The following is a 20953-nucleotide window of genomic DNA, read 5'->3' as shown; positions in this document are numbered from 1 at the left end:
AGTGCCTGGCTGAGACTGAGGTTTAATCGTAACAACATCAAATGTGTACCCCTCTCTCCAAGCCACCCACTACCAGGCTAACAAACATTTAATAACAGTAGAATATTGCCAGAATAATTGCAAGATCATAGTGATAGACCCTTCCTGAGAGGCAGCGCAATGGGAAGACCTAAAGCTTAGGAAGGATCAGATATTGAGAAAAAAGCCTCTGGCAGATAGACCAACCTCCATGCTATACACAAGGTAATCCTAAAGGAATTTTAAGGCAGTGATACACTGATGGTATTCACAAAAACATCAAAACTTAATTCATGCCCAAATCTTGACTAAATTAACTCAAACTCCAACAAGAAGGGCGTAGCAGAAAGAAAATGCGTGCTGACTTTAAACTACAGAAAACATTTACCTCAGTCTCTAATGCACTAAACAAAATGTCCCACTTGAAACAAAAACTTATAAGGTATACAAAAAAGCAAGAAAAACAATACACTTCCAATAGAAAGCATCAACAAAACCAAACTATATATATACATATATATATACTAGGGGCCCGGTGCACGAAATTCGTGCACTGGGTGTGTGTGGGGGGGGGGGAGTGTCCCTCAGCCCAGCCTGCCCCCTCTCACATACTGGGAGCCCTCAGGCGTTGACCCCCATCACCCTCCGATCGCCTGATCGGCCCCTTGCCCAGGCCTGACGCCTCCGCCAGAGGTGTCAGGCTTGGACAGGGGACCCCCATCTCCCCCTGATCACTGGCTCTGGCCCCCGCCCAGGCCTGAGGCCTCTGGCCCAGGAATCATGCCTGGGCAGGGGACCCCCATCTCCCTCTGATCGCTTGCTCCAACCCCCGCCCAAGACTGACGCCACTGACCCAGGCTTCAAGCCTGGGCAAGGGGACCATCATATCCCCCCAATCCCCGGCTCCGCCCCCCACCCAGGCCTGATGCCTCGGCCAGAGGAGTTGACCCTCATCACCCTCCGATCACCAATCACCGGATTGGCCCCTTGACCAGGCCTGAGGCCTCTGGCAGAGGTGTCAGGCCTGGGCAGGGGACCCCCAGCTCCCCGTGGTTGCAGGCTCCGCCCCTGCCCAGGCCTAACAGCTCTGGCCTAGGCGTCCGCCCCGGGCAGCAGGGACCAGCAGCTGCAGTGGCCCCGCGATCGTGGGCTTCGCTTTAGGCCCAAGCAAGGGACCCCTAGCTCCCGGGACTGCCAGCTTCGACCGTGCCCAGCTCCCATCGCTGGCTCCACCCTTACTTCCTGCTATCACTGGCCAGGGCGGCAAAGGCACCTGATTCTCCGATCATGGCTGGGGGGCAGGGCAAAGGCGGCCCCAGGGCCGCCTCTGCCCTGCCCCCCAGCTCTTAGCTCCCCCTGGGTTTCCGATCCCTGTCAGTGGCAGGGGGCTTCTTCCTGCTTTCCCTTTCACCTCCCTGCATTGTGCCTACATATGCAAATTAACCGCCATCTTGTTGGCAGTTAACTGCCAATCTTAGTTGGCAGTTAATTTGCATATAGCCCTGATTAGCCAATGAAAAGGGTATCGTTGTACCCAATTACCATTTTTCTCTTTTATTAGATAGGATATATATATATTAATCGATTTCAGAGAGGAAGGGAGAGGGGGAAAGAGATAGAAACAGCAATGATGAGAGAGAATCATGGATCAGCTGCCTCCTGCACACCCCACACTGAGGACTGAGCCTGCAATCCAGGCATGTGCCCTGACCGAGAATCAAACTGTAACCTCCTCGTTCATAGGTCAACGCTCAACCACTGAGCCATGCCAGTTGAGCAAAACCAAGCTCCTTTGATATAAGTGTTGGCACTATCTGACAAGAAATTTTTTAAAACTATGATTAATATGTTAAAAACTCTAATAAAAGAGGTGAGCAACATGCAGGGTCAAATGGGTAAATTCAGCAGAGATGGAATTTATAACACAATCAAACAGAAATGCTAACTATGAAAAAACAGGTCTTCAACAGTTTCAACAGATTAGAACCAGCTGAGGAAAGAGTAAAAGAACTTGAAGAGAGCAATACAAATAAGCCAACTAAAACACAAAGACTAAAAAATAAAAAGTTTAAGTGAAATAAAGAACACAGTATCCAAGAGTAATGGGAAAATATCAGAGATCCAAAATACACATAATTGGAATCCCAGGAGGAAAACAAAGGGTACTAAACAGGAAGAAATAGTAGAAAAATTATAGCCAACTATTTCCCAGAGGTAATGAGAGACAACCACACATCCAAGTTCACAGAACAACCAACAAGATATTTTTCTAAAGCCTAAAAATATCATATCCAAACTGATGAAATAAAAAGAGAAAATCTGTAAGTTAGAGAAACAAGACACATTATATTACAACAAAGATAAAAATTACACCTGACATCTCATCAGAAAATAAGCCAGCCCAGAAGCACTAACATCCCAACAGAAATGAGCACATGAAACATCCAAATTTTGGATTCTAACTACCATTCTTCAATAAAAGAAACTATGGTTCCTTAGAAAAACAGTTGATTCCAGGGCTGGGCAGAGAAAACACAAGATGAACCTAGACTCTTCTGGAGTCAGAAAATACAGAAATATTTTTAAAAGAAAGAAAGAAAAAATACAGGAGACAATCCAGAAGAGCTCCCAATTGCCAAAGCTGGAAAAATACGAACAATAAAATGAATAACAATACTATTGGATTAAAACCAAAGGAACTAGTATCCTTGAGTCCAAACTAATTTAAACAAATAATTTCTTGATTTTGATGACTAGTCCCTCGTTATTTAAGGTCTTACCATTACAAAAAGCTGGGTAAAGAAAACATAGGAACACTACTATTTCTGTAACTCTTCTGTAAATCTAAAATTATTTCAAAACAAAATGTGCCTATAAGACTAAATTATAGAACAAGAATCTTATACTTTAAAAACCTATAGGTAGAAAAAAAGAAAAAAACAAATATATATATATGTGTGTATGTGTGTGTGTGTGTGTGTGTATGTATATATATATATATATATATATATATATATATATATATGTATGTATGTATTTATATGTGAGTATGTGTGTGTGTATATACACACACACACATACGTACATACTAGAGGCCCGGTGCACGAAATTCATGCACGGGGGGGGGGGGGGCGTCCCTCAGCCCAGCCTGTGCCCTCTCACAGTCTGGGAGCCCTCAGGGTGTGGCCGGGGTGGGGTGGGGGTGTCTGACTGACTAAGCCATCAGTCGGACATCCTTAGTGCTGCTGCAGAGGCAGGAGAGGCTCCCACCACCACTGCTGTGCTTGCCAGCCATGAGGCCGGCTCAGGGCTTCTGGCTGAGTAGCGCTCCCCCTGTGGGAACACAATGATCACCAAGGGGCAGCTCCTGCATTGAGCACCTGCCCCCCGGGTGGTCAGTGTGCGTCACAGCGACCAGTCGTTCTACCATTTGGTCAATTTGCATATTAGCCTTTTATTATATAAGATAATTATTTCAATCATGTTAAAGAAAAATGAAAGGAAACACTCAAAAAATTCAGAAAGCAAATATTTCAAAGCACTAAAAATTATTTGTCTGGAAGCTAGAATTATAGATAGTTGTCAGTGAAGGAAAAAAACTGGATTAGCAGAAAACACACACAAAAAGGATTTGCATAATTTAGGAATTTTTCTTTCACTTAAATATTCCCAACTTACTTATAAAATTCAATTCTACATATCATGGTCTATAGCCAGCTTAAAGATAACACTCAGGGCTTATATTTCCAATAAGATCACTAGAAAAGCCTCCCACAAGAAACACATAAACTGATACCTTAGCATAACAGTAGTCTTAGATAGAAAAAAGATAGAGACAAAAATGTAGAAAAGCAAATAAACAGAAGGCACAAATCAGAGATTAAGAATAAATGTTTATTAATAATTTATCAATATTTATCAATATCAACAGTCACTATAAAGCAATTGAGTGGGTTTAGAAACTGTGGTACATCTACACAATGGAATACTATGCTGCGGTAGAAAAGGAATTCTAACCATTTGCAACAGCATGGTTGGAACTGGAGAGCATTATGCTAAGTGAAATAGGCCAGTCAGAGAAAGATAAATATCACATGATCTCACTCATTTGTGGAATATAATGAACAACATAAACTGATAAACAAAACAGATCCAGAGACAGAGAAGCATCGATCAGACTGTCAAACCTCAGAGGGAAGGTAGGGGAGGGTGGGGGTAAGGGGGAGAGATCAACCAAAGGACTTATATGCATGCATATAGCCTAACCAATGGACACAGACACCAGGAGGGTGAGGGCATGAGTGGGGGGTTTTGGAGGGAATGGGGGGGATAAGGACACATATGTAATACCTTAATCAATAAAGAAAAAAAACACAATCACTATAAGACCAATTAAACACCACCAGTTAAAAAACAGATTGTCCAAATTGACTTTTGAAAATCCAGCAATTCTATGCACAGGTGTTTAACCAAGAGAAATGAAAATATTTGTCTCCAAAAAACTAATGTCCACAGAAGCTTTATTCATAATTTAGTCAAAACCTTGAAACAACTCAAACAGTACTCAACTAGAGGTGCACGGATAAACAAATGGTGGTAAAACCATACAACAGAAAGAAACAAACTACTGATAAGCCTAAAAACATGGATGAATCTCAAAAATATTTTAGTGAGGAAAAATAACAGACATACAAATGCATACTGGGTGATTCATTTTTATATAGTCTATAGAAAAAGCACAGTGATATATATCGTCAAAAAGCAAATCAGAAAATGACTAAAAGTGGGGCACAAGGGAACTCCAGGATAATGAAAATGTTCTATGTCTTGATTGTAGTCACAGTCACACAGTTGTACACATATACCAACATTCATTGAGATGTATATTTTAAATAGGGGTATTTGGTTGTATGTAAATAAAACTTCAAAAAAGTTGATTTTTTAAAACTGATCCAGCCAAACACTTGTTTATCAGAAACACGACTAAAATATAAAGACACATAAAGTTTGACGTTGCATAAAGGAAGGAAAAAGATCTGGCAATTGTTAGTACAAAAAAGAAATAGAGTTATATTACAATCAAAAAACACACATTTTAAGGCAACAAACATTACTATGGGTAAAGAGGACTACTAAATAAGGACTACAAAATAATGATAAAACAAACAGTAACAAAGAATAGGTTTTATGGCTGTTTTAATATCTGACCATTAAAAATATACTCTTTTCAGGACATATAATAGATTTTGAAAACCTGACTATATACTAAGCAGACAGCACTCCTCAATAAATTTTAAATAATTTGTATTAGAAATCATGTATAAACCATGTAACAATAATACCATTTGTTTGAAAGTTAATAACAAAAAATATAACCCCAAAATCTAACTTATGTGCAATTTTTAAAATAAATATTTCTTTGATCCATGAGTTAGATAGAAGTCATAATGTAAATCAAAACATATTTACAATTGAATAATTAACTAATCAAAATCCATGGAATGTAGTAAAGAATACTTAGAGGGAAATTTACAATTAAAGACTTATAGAAGATTGAATATTAGTGAGTTAATGGTCCAATTTAAGTTAGAAAAAGAACAGAGAAACAAAAACAATAGATAATAGATTAGTGAACAAAAAAATAAAAGTATAATGAAGAGAATATACAAAGCTAAAATCAAGTTATTCAAAAAAACTAAAAAAGTTGACAAGCCCCTGATAAAATTGGTCAAGAAAAACAAACATATGCACTAATATATAATATTAGGAATGGAAAAGGGATTAATTATAGGAACATCAAAGCTTTAGGTACATTTGAATGTCGTGTTGGGCAGAAATTGATTATTACAGATCATTACATATTTGGCCACCATGGCCATTAATTTTAACTTACCGCCAACAGAAGACACATTTATTTGCACATGCTAAGCTCGGGGTAGTTTCCATGCAACGATGGCTTTCGATACCATAGAATGTATGTTTATAGCAACCTCCTCTCCCTCGGAGCATTGACTGTGAATAAAAAACAAATGATAATTTAAATAAAATCCTCAAAGCACAGTAACACCAAGACATCATTTTAAAGAAACCATGTGTTTTATAACCATAAATAGCCCTAATAGCATCTGCACGATGCAGAAAATTAACACTATAGCACTATAGTGTTCTGATAATGATTGCATTTTCTAAAACCCAATGAAATAAACCTAAGATTCATTAACTCTGAAAGCTCTATAGGAAGGATCATTTATGCTTTTATTTTTCAAATCCGTCCAACTGTCTCAAATAATACCAGTTCAAAAATACTTAATGCAGGAAGAACCAGAGAATGCTGCCTTGCACAACCACTTCAAAAATACAACTAAAAGACGGAACGGACATCACCCAGAACCACAGGAAAGCTGGCTAAGGGGAAATTCTTCAACTAGAAGGAAAGAGAACAGCATACCGAGACTCAGAGGAGGCGCAGTGCGGAAAATACAAAGGTGCAGAGGTGCGCACGGAGCGGGCTGGTGGCTGAGGGTGCGGTTGTTGTTTTCAATCAGGAGGGAGGCTCAGGCCCTGAGCTCCAGTTCTGGGCGAGTCTCTAGGGACCCAGACTCAAACGGGAGAAGCGGGACTGTCTGGCATTGGTCGGAACGCGAGGGCAGCTTTTCCTCCGAGGTTTGCAGCAGTTGCTGGGACTCTGAGAGGCAAAGCCTCTGGGGACAGGACTGAGAGCAGCCATAACTGCTCCCTCCGCCCGCCCTGTAGATCCCCGGGGACCCGCCCCGCCCAAGCCCTGCACAGAGCCATTTGCCGGATAGCCTCAGGCAAAGGCTAGATTAGCACCACCCCAGAGGACAGAAGTTTTCCCACTGCAGACACAGCTGACTCTCACAGCCAGTTGGCCTGGAAGTCAAATCCCCCCAGTATTAACTACAACAATCAAGGCTTAACTACAACAAGACTGTGCACAAAGACCACTAGGGGGTGCACCAAGAAAGCATAAAAAAATGCGGAGACAAAGAAACAGGACAAAATTGTCAATGGAAGATATAGAGTTCAGAACCACACTTTTAAGGTCTCTCAAGAACTGTCTAGAAGCTGCCGATAAACTTAATGAGATCTATAAGAAATCTAATGAGACCCTCGATGTTATGATAAAGATCTAACTAGAAATTAAGCATACACTGACTGAAATAAAGAATACTATACAGACTCCCAACAGCAGACCAGAGGAGCGCAAGAATCAAGTCAAAGATTTGAAATGCAAAGAAGCAAAAAACACCCAACTGGAAAAGCAAAATGAAAAAAGAATCCGAAAATACAAAGATAGTGTAAGGAGCCTCTGGGACAGCTTCAAGCGTACCAACATCAGAATTATAGGGGTGCCAGAAGATGAGAGAGACCAAGATATTGAAAACCTATTTGAAGAAATAATGACAGAAAACTTCCCCCACCTGCTGAAAGAAATAGACTTACAAGTCCAGGAAGCACAGAGAACCCCAAACAAAAGGAATCCAAAGAGGACCACACCAAGACACATCATAATTAAAATGCCAAGAGCAAAAGACAAAGAGAGAATCTTAAAAGCAGCAAGAGAAAGAAACTCAGTTACCTACAAGGGAATACCCATACGACTGTCAGCTGATTTCTCAACAGAAACTTTGCAGGCCAGAAGAGAGTGGCAAGAAATATTCAAAGTGATGAATGCCAAGAACCTACAACCAAGATTACTTTATCCAGCAAAGCTATCATTCAGAATTGAAGGTCAGATAAAGCGCTTCACAGATAAGGAAAAGCTAAAGGAGTTCATCACTACCAAACCAGTATTATATGAAATGCTGAAAGGTATCCTTTAAGAAGAGGAAGAAGAAGGAAAAGGTAAAGATACAAATTATGAACAATAAATATGCATCTATCGACAAGTGAATCTAAGAATCAAGTGAATAAATAATCTGATGAACAGAATGAACTGTTGATTATAATAGAATCAGGGACATAGAAAGGGAATGGACTGACTATTCTTGGTAGGGAAAGGGGTGTGGGAGATGCGGGGAAGAGACTGGACAAAAATCGTGCACCTATGGATGAGGACAGTGGGTGGGGAGTGAGGGTGGAGGGTGGGGTGGGAACTGGAAGGAGGGGAGTTTATGGGGGGAAAAAAAGAGGAACAAATGTAATAATCTGAACAATAAAGATTTAATTTTAAAAAAAAAAGAATACTTAATGCAAAGGGATAGGTAACACAGTCTCCAGAAAATGCAGAAGCCGGTCATATGAAAGAGTATCTCTGCTTTGAATAAAGGAGGGTGGGTAAGGGAATCCATCCTGGAGCATATTCCATGTCAACTGAACAGTGGAATTTGAACATATTGGGACTTTTGAGGAGACAAGCCACATGTATAATAAGTACGTTATTTTTAAAAAAAAACACTGTTTAATACGTGAGAGGTAAAACCACAGCAGTAAGAAAGGGTAATTTGAAGAAATACTGCAGATTAATTAGGGTTGGAGTCACAAGATATCAAGCTTTATAAGGTATCATAAGAAAGATTTGTCCAAAAGCTCTGAGTAACATTGGCATGATTTCAGTAAAAGGGAAGCTTGTGAGGAGTTTACGCAAGAGAAGTCATAATGACAGCCTATATCAATGGAGGAGAGGAAAAGGGTACTAAAGAGGTACAACCACTGGCATTCCCGATCAGAAGGGCAAAACAGAGAAAGTCATCTAAGATAAATGAGAGTTTAAGCCTAAGTAAATGAAGTATGATGGTATTAACAACAGCAACAACAAACAAGGAGACACAGTTAGGTAGTCTTTATACATATGTATGTGTATACACATTACACATCACACGTCAAGTGTACTAATATTATAATGCTGTCCACAATGAAGAAAATTATACATAAAATCTACCAGCTTTATTACTACTAGTATGTCAGTTGATTAAAAAGTCTTTTATGTTTTTGTACTGATAAAAGGACTTCCCCCTCCATCGCAGTACAGTTGACCCTTGAACAAAATAGGTTTGAAATGTGCAGGTTCACTTAGATGAGAAATTTTTTTTCAATAAATATTGCATAGGTGCTTTCTCTTCCTTATAATTTTATTAATAACTTTTGATTTTCTCTAGCTTATTTTATGGTGAGAATACAGTACATAATACATATACAATATATGTGTTAGTCGACTATTTGTGTTATTGGTAAGGCTTCCAGTAAACAACAGGCTATTAGCAGTTTAAGTTTTGAGGGAGTCAAAAGTTACATGCAGGTTTTTGACTATCAGGGTCAGGGAACAACCTCTGTGTTGTTCAAGGGTCAAATGTACTTGCATTAAGAGCAAAAAAAGGAGTGAAGGGAGAAAAATATTGTTCAGGATAATGGTGTTTACAAACTCTTCAAAATTTCCAATAAAATATTTAAGAAGACAAAGAAAACATTCAAATCTTGTAAATAGCATTGAAAACTAAAAGTCCACCAAATGCCAAACACAGAGTAATTTCCACTAGCATGCCAATGGAGAAACAGTTGAAGACGTGCATATTTTCATTATTTACCGAGTAGTTAATATACCCAAGCATGCTGTGCCCATGATGAATAAGACAAAGCCTCCAGTCGCCATGGTATCCCTCAGTGAAGGAAGCCTCAGGCCCAGGAAAGCAGAGCATTTCTCCGGCCAGGTCACTTGTTACAGGGATAGGGTGGTGGGGAGGGATCACTATCATTTCATTTTCATTTGGCTACCCTGATATCTTTTGGCAGGAGAGGGAGACTGCATATCTAGCAGGAAAGGAGAGTACTTGTCCAGCTGCTTATTGTTAACGGGGCTCCCAATCGAACCCCTTTCCCAGTGGTACTGGTCTCCCCTGATCTTGTAACAGAGATTCCCATTCTGTACTGGGGAAGAATGAGCCTCCCTGGAGGCCAACTGTTGCAAGATTGAGGATCAGGACACTTGGGGTCAGAGTTGCCTTCTTCTTTGGGTGGGAGATATAAGACACCCTGCTGCTCTGTTGCCCTCGGTCCTGGGTCCCGAACCAGCCAGGCTTCCTCTTACCGCCTTTCAGAGTTCTTGTTTGGTTCCCTTTTGTGTTTTTCATGGTTTAGAATTGTGCGTCTTAGGAAGGCGCAGGGAGAAAAGAGTTTATGCCGTCTTGTCCAAACCAGAAGTCCTCAGACATTACATTTTCAAAGGAAGTACTCCCACATCTGAAAATTAATGGAGGATCAAGGTGGAAAAGAGAAGACTGGAGAGCAGCACATGCTTAGAATTCATGTTAAGAATCGAGAATAGCCTCAGATTCGATAATCCATGAATTCTTATCCTCGAGGTAAATAAAAGCCTGGAAAAATACAACTGCAGCCCAGCAGAGCCACAGTGAATGAAGGCAAGACACCACTAGGCAGGCTCTGTGCACATCAATTGGAAACAGAGGTACAGGGAGAAGAAGGGAGGCATACAATGCTCGATGGGTCTCTCTGAATGTCTTGAGAGAAGAGGCACTGACTGTCTTTAATCTAGACTCTCTCTTCAAAAGGGTTTGTATAGTGAATAGCTTTGGAAGATAGCATTCTCCTTCTAGAGCAAAATGATAGCTATGTGTACTATCCAATATAATAAAGATGTGTCTCTCAAAGGGAAAGGCCTAGCCGAATTATTCCCAATTATAAAAGATTCATAATCCCTAAGTGTGGAGATCCACTCCTATAACGTATGTACAGATGTTATCTGGTCCCCACAGTGCTGCTTTATTAGAACTAGGGCTCAAGAACCAGAGAAAATGATGATATTCTGTCTATTGCTATTATTATGAGTAACAAACTGTCCTTATCCTCTGCCACTATCCATGAAACTGTGGCAGGCTAACTCGTTAGCTTTCAAGTATAGTAAAATTTCAGACTCTTCAATTTTTGACAGGGATGAAGAGTTCAGTGCAGAGGTCGATAAACTCCATACAGCCTATGCATCAAATCCAGTCCACTGTCTGTTACTGTAAATAAAGCTTCTTGAGATAGTGTCACTGCATTTATTTATTTATTTATTGTCTATGGCTGCTTTTGTGCTACAATGGCAGAGCTGGGAAACTGCAACTCAGTACAGAAACTTAAAAGAGTCACCATCTGGCCCTTTAGGAAAAATTGTGCTCACCATTGACTTAGCTACTTTTTTCATACTGTAGTACAAAATAAATTCCAAACTGTGTAAACACACACACACACACACACACACACACACACACACACACACACACACACACATGATTTGGGGAAGATGGAGGAGCAAGAAGCACCAGGAATCTGTTCTCCACCTAGGCAACTACACTGTTGGAAACTCTGGGGTCTGTTAAAGGCTTGCAACTTTCAGGGAAAGGCCTAGATGGTTAATATCTGTCAAGTATAGCTTTTAGCACAGTAGAAGCTACCCATACACCACCACCAGACACAAGGCAGGCAGCTGTGCACTTCTTCCTGGAACAGCTTGCACACAGCTTGTGGGAGCTAAGGTAGGTAAAAATTACCCTGTCCTCCAATATTGGGGATCTGCACTCTGATTTCTGATTGGTGCTTCTAATCACAGAGGTGCAGACAAAGAAGTGGGCAGATGTTGTTGCACCTCCTCCCATTTTTGCAAGCCCTGCCTCTCCATCTGCCCTGACTCCAGGAGATTTAAAGGGACACTCCCTCTTCTTAATTGCCCTTCATTTGTTGTTTTCTCCTTTCAGAAGCTTCACATTAAAGACTAGAACATTCTGCCCTAGCCGGTTTGGCTCAGTGAATGGAGCCTTGGTCTGCAGAATGAAGGCTCCCGGGTTCGATTCCGGTCAAGGGCACATGCCTAGGTTGCGGGTTGGTCCCCAGTAGGGGGCATGCAGAAGGCAACCAATCGATGGTTCTCTCTCATCATTGATGCTTCTGTCCCTCTCCCTTCCTCTCTGAGCTGGATAAAAATATTTTTTTAAAAAAAGACTAGAACATTCAAAAACAACTGCATATTTGGGGAAAAATTAAAAGTGACTGTACATGCCTAAGGAAAGGCTCAGAATAAAACATAAGATGACATTAGGTTTACAACTCAGCCTGATCCTCAATACAGAAACAGCCTACAGAAATAAACAAAAAAATAACAAAAAACAAAAACTCTGGGAAAGAGTTACCACATTACTAGATTCAACTGTCCAGTGTTCAAAAACACAAAATTACAAGACATACAAAACACAGAAAAGCATGGCCCATCAAAGGAAAATAAAAATGCAACAGAATTTGTCCCTGAAAAATACTTTATGGCAGATATATTAGACAGACTTAAAAAAAAAACACAAAACTGTCCTCAAGTTGCTCAAAGAATTAAAAGAAGATGTGGAGAAAGTCAAGAAAATGATGTGTGTGAACAAAATGGAAATATCAATAAAGAGATGAAAAAGCCTTAAGAAAAAAAAACAAAGAAATTCTGGAGTAGAAAAATATAATAACTGAAATTAAAAATTCACTAGAGGGATTGAAAGGCATATTTAAGTTCGCAAAAGAATCCATAACATGAAGATAAGACCATGGAAATTATCAAGGCGGAAGAGCAGAAATAAAAAAGAATGAAGAAAAGCAGAGAGCACCTCTAACCTGAGGAATAGCTAGTGGACAACATGGGCATCATGAGTGTCCTGGAAGGAGAAGGGAGAAAGGGGCAGAGAGAATATGTAAAGAAATAATGGCGCCGAAACCGGTTTGGTTCAGTGGATAGAGCGTCGGCCTGCGGACTGAAAGGTCCCAGGTTCGATTCCGGTGAAGGGCATGTACCTGGGTTGCAGGCACATCCCCAGTAGGAGATGTGCAGGAGGCAGCTGATCGATGTTTCTCTCTCATCGATGTTTCTAACTCTCTATCTCTCTCCCTCTCTCTCTGTAAAAAATCAATAAAATATATTTAAAAAAAAGAAAAAGAAATAATGGCTAAGAACTTCCCATATTTGATAATAGACATGAATATAAAGAGGCTCAACAAACTCCAAGTGTGATGAACTCAAAGAGCCCACACCAAGACAAATTATAATCAAATTTTCAAAAGACAACAATGAAGATCAAATCTTGGAAGTGGCAAAAACTAAACGAATCATCATATACAAGGGACCATCTACAAATTATAAAATTATCTACAAATTTCTCATCAGAAACTTTGGAAGCCAGAATACAATGGACCAATATACTGAATGCTAAGTGAAAAAAAACTATCAACCAAGAAATCTGTATCTGGCAAAGCTGTCCTTCAAAAGTGAGGGAGAAATCAAGACATTCCCAGATAAACAAAAGCTGAGGTAGTTCCTGACTACTAGACCAGCCCTGAAAGAAATGCTCAAGTCCTTCAAGAAGAAATGAACACTAGACAGTACCCAAAGGCATATAGAGAAATAAAGAGCTCAAAAAAAGTAAATTACATGGGCAATTATAAAAGCTGGTATCATTATAACAATGTTTGTAACTGTACTTTTTGTTTTCTATATGATTTAAGAGTCTAACATATTTTTTTTAAATATTAGTGAAAAGTTTGCATTACTATAACTGGTTCATAACTCCAAATCTTCTTTTCAACATAATTTAGGAGGTTAATGCATTTAAAGAAATTATTAGGTTATGTTTTAGGGCTCAGTAATTTTGTGACACCAACAAACAAAAGGGACAGAGACAGCACTATAAAAGAGCAGAGTTTCTGTATGTTGTGAAGTTAAACTGCTATAAATTCAAATTAAAATGTTATAACTTTAGGGTGTTACATGTAATCCCCATGGTAACCACAACGAAAATAGGTATCATATACACAAAATAAAACTAGGAAGAAATTTTAAAATTTCACTAGAAAAAAAAATCAACAAAACACACAAGACGACAAGAATGCAAGGAATGAGGAACAAAAAAGCAGTAAGGCATATAGAAAACAAATAGCACAATGACAAGTCCCTCCTTACCAATAATTACTTTAAATGTAAATGGATTAAACTCTCCAATCGAAAGATTAACAGGATGGATAAGAACACATGATCCAACTATAGTGTTTACAAGAGACTCACTTTACATCCAGAGACACACACAGGTTGAAAGTTAAAAGATGGAAGATATCATATGCAACTAGTAACCCAAAGAGACCACAAGAGGCTATACTAATATCAGACAAAACAGACTTTAAATCAAAAAGAGATTATAAGAGGGGAAGAAGTACATTATGTTAATAAAAGCTTCAATATAGCAAAAATAATAATAACAACAGTTATAAATATTTACACACCTATGATAGATCATCAAAATATATGAAGCAAAAAATGAATAGAATTTAAGGGAGAAATAGATAGCACTACAATAATGGTTGGAAATTTCAATATACCATTCACAATAATGGAATAAACAACACAGAAGTTAGGACACAGATGACTTAAACACAATAAATCAACTAGATCTAACAGACATACACAGAACACTACACCCAACAACAGCAGCATACACATTTTTCTCAAGTGCAAATAGGACATTTTCCAGGATAGAATATATGTTAGGCCACAAATTAAGTCTCAATAGATTTTAAAAGATAAATATCATACAAAGTATCTTCTCTGATCACAACAGAATGAAGTTAGAAATCAGAAACTTTTTTTAAAAAACTGGAAAGTTCACAAAGTTGTGAAAATTAAACAAAACACTTTTAAACAACCAATAGATCAAAGAAGAAATCACAAGGGAAATTAGAAAATACTTGAGATGAATAAAAACAAAAGATATACCAAACTTATGGGATGCAGCAAAAGCAGTTGATAAGGGGGAAATTTACAGCTATAAATGCTTAAGAGCATGAAAGCAACACACAAACATTCTCAGGTGAAGAAAAACTAAAAGAACCCATTGCCAGCAAACCTGCTCCAAGAGAAATCCTAAAGGAAGTTAAAGCAAAAGGATGGGGAAAGTACAGTATGCAAACACTAATCAAAAGAGAGCTGAGATGGCTATATTAGTATCAGATAATGTAAACTTCAAAGACTCATACCACAGATAAAGAGGGACATTATGTAATGGTAAAAGGGTATATTCACCAAGAAGACATAACAATCTTAAATGTGTATGCGCCTAACATCGGAGTTTCAAAGTACATGAGGCAAAAACTGATAGAACTGAAATGAGAAATGGGCAAATTCACAATTAGGGTTGGAGTCTTCAACATTACTTTCTAAGAAATAGATAGAACAAGTAGACAGAAAATCACCAAGGATATAAAAAGGCTATTATCAAATCAACTTCTGATCTGGGTTTGGGTTTATTGGAGTTCTATTTGGGGCCAGAGAGAGGGAAACAGGAAAAGACATAAAAGTAAAAACAGGAGAGGGACCCTTTTCATTAAGCTTATTATACATTCAATGAGGGCAGGCTTCCCTCATATCCCCGTTACCTTCCACAATGATAAGTAAAAGTGCTGTATAATATATGATATATGCCATATGTATGTGTGTGTGTATATATATATGTATGTACACACACACACACACACACACACACACAAGTATACTAGAGGCCCAATGCATGAATTTGTGCATGGGTGGGTCCAGCTGGCCCACCCCAATCGGGGCCCATTGGGCCAGGCCAGCTGGGGGGAAGGGGCTGTGGTGGTTGGCCGGCCAGCCCCACCCCCTGGTCGAACTCCCGGTCAAGGGGAAAATTTGCATATTAGCCTTTTTATTATATAGGATATGCTGTACCTGTGCATATCCTATATAATAAAACCATAATATGCAAATCAACCGAAGAGTGGAGCGACCAGTCACTATGATGCGCACTGACCACCAGGGGGCAGACGCCCAATGCAGGAGCTGCCCCCAGCCTGCAGGTCCCAGGCCAGTCAAGGTGGGTGCCACAGGGGCCCCCCACTGCCCCGCAGAGAGAGGAGGCGACTGGCAGTGGCAGTGGTGGCGGTGGGTGGGGCCGGTGAGCAGGCAGTGCCGGGCTGGCCAACATGGGTACCAGCAGGGGTCCCTCGATCACCCTGCCAGTTGTCCCACATATCAGTCCTGCTAGGGACCCCCCTACCCATGCACAAATTTTGTGCACCAGGCCTCTAGTGTATATACTACATAAGCTATACTATGTATGAGCTATACATATATACAGGTATGCATGATAAATATGTCATTTATTTTCTAGACTAGAACACTGCAATGGTAAGGATAGGAAAACAAACTGTCAAGTAAATTAAGTGACTATCAAATAGGCAAGTCCCCTCCATCAGCATCGTTAGGGTAATGTTTTTCTGGCTGAAAGAATCTCCTACTCTCCAGTATTCCATTCAAATGATACAGGTTTGAAAAATGAAGATAGCAAAGCCACAAAGCACTTGGCAGAATGCTTGCCAGGCCCTTAATCTTTCCAGCAAATACTCCTTGACATAGAACTGAGAAAAGAAGACCAAAAAAAAAAGAAAAAAGAAAAAAGTCCAGCCTCCATTGCTCAGTGGTTAAGCGTCGACCTATGAACCAGGAGGTCATGGTTCAATTCCCAGTAAGGGCATGTGCCTGGGTTGGGGCCTTGATCTCCAGTGTGGGGCATGTAGAAGGCAGCCAATCAAAGATTCTCTGTCATCACTGATGTTTCTATCTCGCTCTCCCTCTCACTTCCTCTCTGAAATCAATAAAAAAAATATTTTTAAAAAAGAAGAAAAAAATCACACTTCCTGTGCTTTTCTCAGCATTCTCATCTAAATCCCTATCCATACCTTGTAAGTTGCTTCAGTTCGGCTCAGGGCTTGGCACAGTTCAAATTTTGTCATTCTTCTCTATGACTGTTTTCCCTGCCACACCTACTAAGTCAGCAGCAAACCATGACCACTTTCAAGTAGCCAATGCCATCTGGTTCAGGTACTTACTGTTGCATAACACACTGTCCCAAAACTCAGTGGCTTAATATGAAACGTATTATTTTCTCTATTAATTCTGTGGGTCAACTGGGTGTTTTATCCACGCCCTACCGTGTGCATTGAAGTCCCTCATGGAACTGCATTCAGACGGAGTTTGGCTGGGGCTGTGCACTCAGATTTCTGACAGTTAATGCTAGCTAGCTAGGGCATCTTGCTCCTCCTTCACTCGAGTACTAGTGGTTTCCTTATAGCACAGTAGCTGGGTTCCCAGAGGAAGCATTCCAAGAGGACAAGCCTCGATGTGCAAGTGCTTATCAAGCCTCTGCTTGCATCATTCTTGCTGATACCCCAATGACCGAAGCTGGTCGCATTGCCAAGCCTAGAGAATTAACTAAGCGTGTGAATACTGGGAGTCATGGTTCATGGAGGGCTACCCATGGCCTCCTACATCATTTATACTAATTATGTTCACCTCCAAGCCTTAAGGCAAAATGCCTCACATTAGTGAAATTTTATTAGTTTTCAAAGAGCTTTTACACTCAATGTAACAGCTAACAGCTCTGGATCAATTTTTTGGCTTAGTGTAACAAAATCCTTTTAACATTTGGTGATTACTGCAGTTCTCTGGATAGGCAAATATCCTGATTCTAGATATTTAATATATGTTTACCATATTCTGTGGTAAGTGATCCAGAGGAAAAAATGATTATACTTCAACTGTATATACCTTCTTTATAGAAATCTATAGTTCTTACCTAGAAAAGCAAAAGTTTAACCTATTCAAAAAAACAAAATAATTTTTTTAATTCTTTACATTGAAATCAAACTGAACTAGATCAACCAAATATCAAATTATTACCATAAGCACACAAGTATACAATTTATTCAAAGAACTTGAGAACATATTTTAATGTACACTCTTAATGAGATGCATTCTACAGATGGAAGGAGGTACAAAGAACCACTTTCCCTCTTAAAAATTATCAAGACCACAAAGAACTTTTACTTATGTGGTTTATATCAACCAATATGTACATATTAGATATTAGAACCTAATTTTATACTATTTCACTTAAGATAATTATAAGCCTATTACATAGCAAAACAAAAAAACAGTATAAATCAGCTGGATTCTACATAAGTTTCTGCATTCCAACTCCTGTAATATGTTGTTTCAGTTAAGCTATATGAACAAAATCAAATACGCAACTGAGTAACAAGGAGGAGTACTTTTAAGAACTTTTTCAGAAAATTGTGAATACTACACCAACACTTGCCAAGTGGTAGTTTCATAAAGATTAGCTGCACTGTAGAATCTGAAGCCATATTAATGAACATTTCATATGTTGTTACATTAAAAGCTACTTGCCTATCTTGTACTTTGAATATGATTTTATAAAATCATGCATTGATCATTTGAAAAATATTGGGAAATTAAGTTATGCAGATCTTCCAAATATTAATACATTTCATTGTATAACATTTTAAAAATCACACTTTTTAATATCACAGTTGATCTCGTCATTATTGGGAGGCTTTCAAACTTAGGACAGCTATTATAAGTTTTCCAAAATTCTAATTTTCATTTTAAAACTCAAATTTTATTACTAGCAACAAATACTTTCAGTTGTTTCCTTGAAGTGGCAGGCTCACTTTATCTTTAAAAAAGCATTTGCCAAATAAATAAGCCTCAATAACCATAGTTGTTCTTTGATGTAAAAATGACATTCCATGAAAACAGCAACTTACAACTTCAGTGCACAAATGCTTTTCCTGAAAACAACTATATACTTTGTTATGCAACAAAAATGCTTATGCATATTTTCAATTTCTTCATACAAAACATTGAAAGTACAGATACTCAAAGGTAGAGATTTTTTTAGTTAATTTTTGCTACTTCATCAAGGTAATTCTTACGTGAAGCTGGCATTTAAAAATAAACAGGGAGCACATGTACCTTGACTACTAGTACAGTATGGTACACTGCCTTAATTCATTCTAAAGGGTCAGCACATTTATGCACCATTGCTTTTGCACTATTAGTTCAAATGTCTCACAGCAAAAAAAGACAATATTAGAGTAATATTATAAAAACAGTTTGACCTCCGGTACCCCAAAGGGAATGCAAATCACACTTTAAGAACCAATGTTTTAAGTTAATGGCAATAAGTATGTCAATGATAGAAATCAAGAATTTTGTTGAGGGGGAAAAAATGGCATAATTATAAAATCAAAGATTTTAACTGAAAACTAATGTTAAAAAATTGAAATAAGAGTTCAACAACTTTGGAAAACTGTTCATATAATACCTACTAAAGCTAAACATATGATTAAGCAATTCCACTCCAAGGTGTATACCCAAGAAAAATGGGTGTTATATCCAAAGACTTGTACATAAATGTTCACAGAACTGACTTTATATAAAACAGCAAAAAACTAGAAACAATCTACATGTCCATTAATAGATGAATAAATAAATTATGGGCATATCCATACAATGGAATATATTTAGCAAGAAATGAAGTATTGATACACATAAAACATGAATGAATCTCAAAATAATTATGCCAAATAAAGGTAGGCATACCAAAAAAATATGCATGAATATATTAAACTGGAGGCCCATTGCAGGAAGATTCCTGCAAGGATAGGGCTTCCTGAGGCCAGAGCGAAGCAGTGGAGAAGGGAGCGAAGCCTGCCAAGGCGGGCTTTGCTCCCTTCTCTGCTGCCTCACTCCCTCCTGTCTCCACCGCCTGGCTTCCTCCCGTCTCTGCCACCTGGCTTCCTCCTGTCTCTGCTGCTGCCTCCCTTGGCCGCCCCGGGTCACACATGGGAGGACCAGATGGCGGCAGGGCAGGCGTTGGATGGTGCTGTCCAGACCCATTGCCCCAGGTCGCAGATGGCAGGCCCGGATAGCAACGGGGCAGGCAGCAGATGGCGCTGCCTGCAGTATGCAAATTAACGGCCATCTTTGTTGGGTTAATTTGCATACTCTTCCGATTGGCTGATGGGCGTATCCAAGGTATGGTCAATTAGCACCTTTGTCTTTTATTAGTGTAGATTCTAGAAAATATAAATTTACATACAAAGACAGAAAGCAAGTCAGCAGTTGCCTGGGGACAGGAGCAAAGGGAAAGATGGTTTACAAAGAAACACAGGAGCCCTAACCGGTTTGGCTCAGTGGATAGAGCATAGGCCTGTGGACTGAAGGGTCCCAGGTTCAATTCCAGTCAAAGGCATATACCTTGGTTGCGGGCACATCCCCAGTAGGGAGTGTGCACAAGGCAGCTGAATTGATGTTTCTCTCTCATCAATGTTTCTAACTCTCTATCCCTCTCCCTTCCTCTCTGTAAAAAAATCAATAAAATATATATTAAAAAAAAAAGAAAAGAAAGAAACACAGGAAATTTGACATGGTGTTTGTTATCTTGATTTTGGTGATGGTTTCACTACTACATATATACATATATACGTATATATTCCAATGGGCAATAAGGCATATGCATAATATTTGTATAATGAGGAAGAAACTGATAACTGCTTTCTGAGAGATACAGAAAAAGAGCTTTGGAATCAAATATAGTCAAAAGCTACTTCCTGTTATAGGAAAAAAGGAAAGCTGCTTTAGATAGTTATGAATTATGGTAAAAAGGTCAATTGTACCATCCCATACGGTACCCACTAGGCACGTGTGGCTATTTAAATTTAAATGAATTAAATAAAATTTAAAATTCAATTCCCTTGTCACACCAGCCACATTTCAAGTGTTAAATAGCAACATGGCTGGTAGCTGTATGAGTTACATGGTGATGCAGGTATGTGGCAAGGTATCAAGTAATAGGTATTGGGTTAGGTGTTAGGTATACGGTTAGTAAACGGTACTGTATAATGCAGATACAGAACATTCCCACCACTGCAGAAAGTCCTACTGGACAGAGCTATAGAGATGGACATGTGGCTCCTCTCACTATTACCACCAGTATACCACTCACTCCATTGCTGCCTTCCATCCACAGAACGCTGACTCTAGTTTATAAGTTCCCAAGGGAAGAACGCTTCCACCATATTC

At 39.2% G+C, this 20953-nt stretch overlaps 1 protein-coding gene across 5 annotated transcripts in view; it reads right to left on the bottom strand.

Annotated features, from left to right (window-relative positions):
• LOC132233155 (S-adenosyl-L-methionine-dependent tRNA 4-demethylwyosine synthase TYW1) overlaps positions 1-20953 on the bottom strand; it is a 119181-nt gene that overhangs the window by 55180 nt on the left and 43048 nt on the right. For all 5 annotated transcript variants that reach the window (XM_059693371.1, XM_059693368.1, XM_059693366.1 and 2 more), the window contains one exon: positions 5912-6030. In XM_059693371.1, coding sequence (XP_059549354.1) covers positions 5912-6030 — 119 coding nt within the window. The remainder of the gene's footprint in view (positions 1-5911; positions 6031-20953) is intronic.

The sequence above is a fragment of the Myotis daubentonii genome, chromosome 4 (assembly GCF_963259705.1).
Source record: "Myotis daubentonii chromosome 4, mMyoDau2.1, whole genome shotgun sequence".
In the NCBI taxonomy this organism is placed as follows: domain Eukaryota; kingdom Metazoa; phylum Chordata; class Mammalia; order Chiroptera; family Vespertilionidae; genus Myotis; species Myotis daubentonii.
Note: the sequence above shows the minus strand (reverse complement) of the source record. Positions and strands in the feature narration are given on the sequence as shown.